At 36.2% G+C, this 2,928-nt stretch overlaps 1 protein-coding gene across 1 annotated transcript; it reads right to left on the reverse strand.

Annotated features, from left to right (window-relative positions):
• Window positions 1-207: 207 nt before the first annotated feature.
• LOC150076739 (splicing factor U2af 38 kDa subunit-like) lies at window positions 208-1,383 on the reverse strand. The gene has a single exon (XM_090385645.1). The coding sequence runs from the start codon at window positions 1,120-1,122 to the stop codon at window positions 418-420; it is 705 nt and encodes a 234-aa protein (XP_090241771.1). The 5' UTR covers window positions 1,123-1,383; the 3' UTR covers window positions 208-417.
• Between the last annotated feature and the right edge of the window lie 1,545 nt (window positions 1,384-2,928).

Genomic DNA, 2,928 nt, shown 5'->3' on the forward strand with positions numbered 1-2,928 from the left:
TACCCACTACAGTTTACTCAAAGGCATAGTGGGCAATATTTAGAACATATGAAGTCTGGGAATATGGCTATTAAACCCAGTAGTAATAAAGAATAAAATATTGGATGAAAAACAATTTTTATTTTAGATTAACAGAATCCATACATTTAGATGTGTTATTATGAGTAATAGAATTCCATGTTACGTTTGCATATTGTTCCAAAGCTTTATGTAAGCATAAAAATTGTGCAGTGAAAGTTGCAATTAAACAATTCAGATGTTTAATGCTTGACATAACAAAGCTAAAGAAAAATAATGAAGCTGGTTACAGAAATACTCACTTTTATTCTACCAGAATAGCATTTTTGAATAGCAATACTGGAAAAGGACAAGTTCTGAGTCCTCAAAACGACATGTAACATATTCAAAATGAAATGATTAAAAACGTCCTTCTCTTTCTCTTCTGTCTCTGTCACGATCACGACTTCGAGATCGCTTTCTTCTCTCTCTACTGCGGGAACGACGACGTTCACGACTTCGTGAGCGTGATCTCGATCGAGATCTTCTACGTCTCTGACGACCATATAATTCACGACGCAACTCCCGAGAAATGGGTCTCAAATGCATGAAATTGCAAAATCCACTCCTGGTGCATTCACCCATTTCATATTGGCGACAACAAGCTTCACGAAAATCAGTGACAGGTGATAACTCAGCATAAATTGGACGCCCCGCAAACCAACGATTGTTTAATTCTGCAACGGCTTTTTCAGCATCCTCTTCTCTGCGGAACTTCACGTAGACATTTCCCACAAGATGATCCCCGAGATTATCACATACGTTCATCTCTTCAATCTCTCCATACTTATCTTCCAGCTCTACAAATACATCTTCAAAGAAGTTGTCGAAGTGCTCCTGGTTTTGCTCTTCTGTCATACTAATCAAGTGTGATCCATCGGCAGACTGTGCAGAATTCTGTGGATTGTGATATAAGTTTTGCAATAAAACAGTTTGACTAAATGTTGGTCTGTTATGAATGCGAGAACAACGATCGCCATGTCGACAAGCTCCAATTTTGAAATAAAAGGAGCAGTTAACTTTGTCCTTCTCTGTACCAAAAATTGAAGCTAAATACTCCGCCATCTTCTCCTATTCGAGAAGCTTCGTAACAATTGCACTACCTTCACATTCGCAGCTACACACGCACGTTGAAAAAGTAACGAGGCTGCCAACTCTCAGTCCCAAGAAGTTTTAGATGATTTTTATCACATAAACAAGTATGCAGAATTAAAAAAAGACAGTCGAGTAGTACAATTATTAAACACTAAATACAAATATAAAAATATAATTGAAGTACATACACTAACCAGTACACCTTCGAAATTCTAGTACAATACCACAACAGACAATTGAAACTGCCAAATCTCGAGCAAATATCCACTTGGAGTCACTCTAGTGGTAGATATCACATTACATCGTATTTCAGAATATAATATATAATAAAATAATATATTATTTTATTTTAAAATACAGTTAAATAAAAGATCGTAATAAACTACGCATAAATTAAAATTACAATTTAATTAATATCTAAAATATTAAAATTTCATTTTGCATTCAAGAACATGTATAATAAAACCTACCATGTTCTTTTATGAAAACATGAAACCCTAAACACGTAATAGAACCTACGGTACTTAGTGCTATAAAAAGTATGAGTAGAACTTAGTGCTATACAGGGATTGAAGTTTGAGAAAATGGCAAATAAGGTACTTTAGAAGTGAATTTATGTAGATTGTTATTTTCTGGAAATACATGTGAAGGATGTTTCTTGCAGAAAATAGAAGCAGAAGGGATAAATAGGAAGATAAAAAGTTGAGTTTTGAGTTGGACAATAAATGGATGCTAAATGGTTACGGTCAGTGGTGTATTCGGGCCGGTACTTTTTTCTAAATATCATAATAGAAAAATCATTAAATTTATACATTTAATATTATGAAACAATGGCATAATCAAAGGGGAGAGAGAAATATCTATTTTACCCATGGATACTAAAAATACTGTATATATTAAAAGTAATCTTTAAAATTAATAGATTTCTTTAAAAATGTATTTAGAAACAAAAGTATAAATTTCGCAATGAAACTTGAACGTTTCTTACTAAAGTTTGTTTTGAGGAGCATTAGCAATTAAGGCCATATTGCCCCGGGATATGCAGTGGTCATTCCTTGACATTTCTGCATCCTCTGTATTTGGTGGTGACCGGCTCGAATCCCGGTCTAATCAAGAACCGTGTACTACGCACTGCTGCTCCTTCCCACCTGGCTACGGAGGCACCATCTTACTAACCTACAATGTGTTAGATAAAGAGATCCAACGAATGAGATATACTGTGATGCGTGCAAACGCTGCATTTTGATTCGCCATGAGTTGAACGTTACAACTGATTGTTCTATGAACCGTGAGTAGTAGTAGTAGTAGTAGTAGTAGTAGTAGTAGTAGTAGTAGTAGTGGCATGTGAAGCAAGAAAGCAAGTGTATGAGCTTATGTAGCATCAGCCAAAATAAAAAATCACACCATTCCCTCCAAATGCCTGTCCAGTTCCTCCTTAAATTTATTTAACCTATCAACTTCCACAACGACAGATGGAAGTTTGTTCCAGCAATTAACCACCCGCTGTCTAAAGGCAAATTTCCCCACATCTATTCTACATCTGTCTTTTCTTAACTTGAATTTATGCCCCCTTAGGTTCGTAATCTGAACAAGTGGAAGGATCCCATCAGAATTCAGCGTGCTCAACCCATTCAAGGCCTTATAGACCTCAATCAGATCACCGCGCAGGTGCCTAGTCTCCAGCCACTGCAATTTGCAGAACTTAAGCCTCTCTTGGTAAAAGTATCCCTTCATTCCCATCACCAATCTTGTTGCCCTTCTCTGTACACGCTGAAG

This window comes from Mastigoproctus giganteus, chromosome 12, assembly GCF_048544385.1.
Source record: "Mastigoproctus giganteus isolate SK-2022 chromosome 12, ASM4854438v1, whole genome shotgun sequence".
In the NCBI taxonomy this organism is placed as follows: domain Eukaryota; kingdom Metazoa; phylum Arthropoda; class Arachnida; order Uropygi; family Thelyphonidae; genus Mastigoproctus; species Mastigoproctus giganteus.

Bases quoted from the DNA above. Each gene is read 5' to 3' on its own strand.
- LOC150076739 (XM_090385645.1), bottom strand. From the start codon at position 1,122: ATGGCGGAGTATTTAGCTTCAATTTTTGGTACAGAGAAGGACAAAGTT.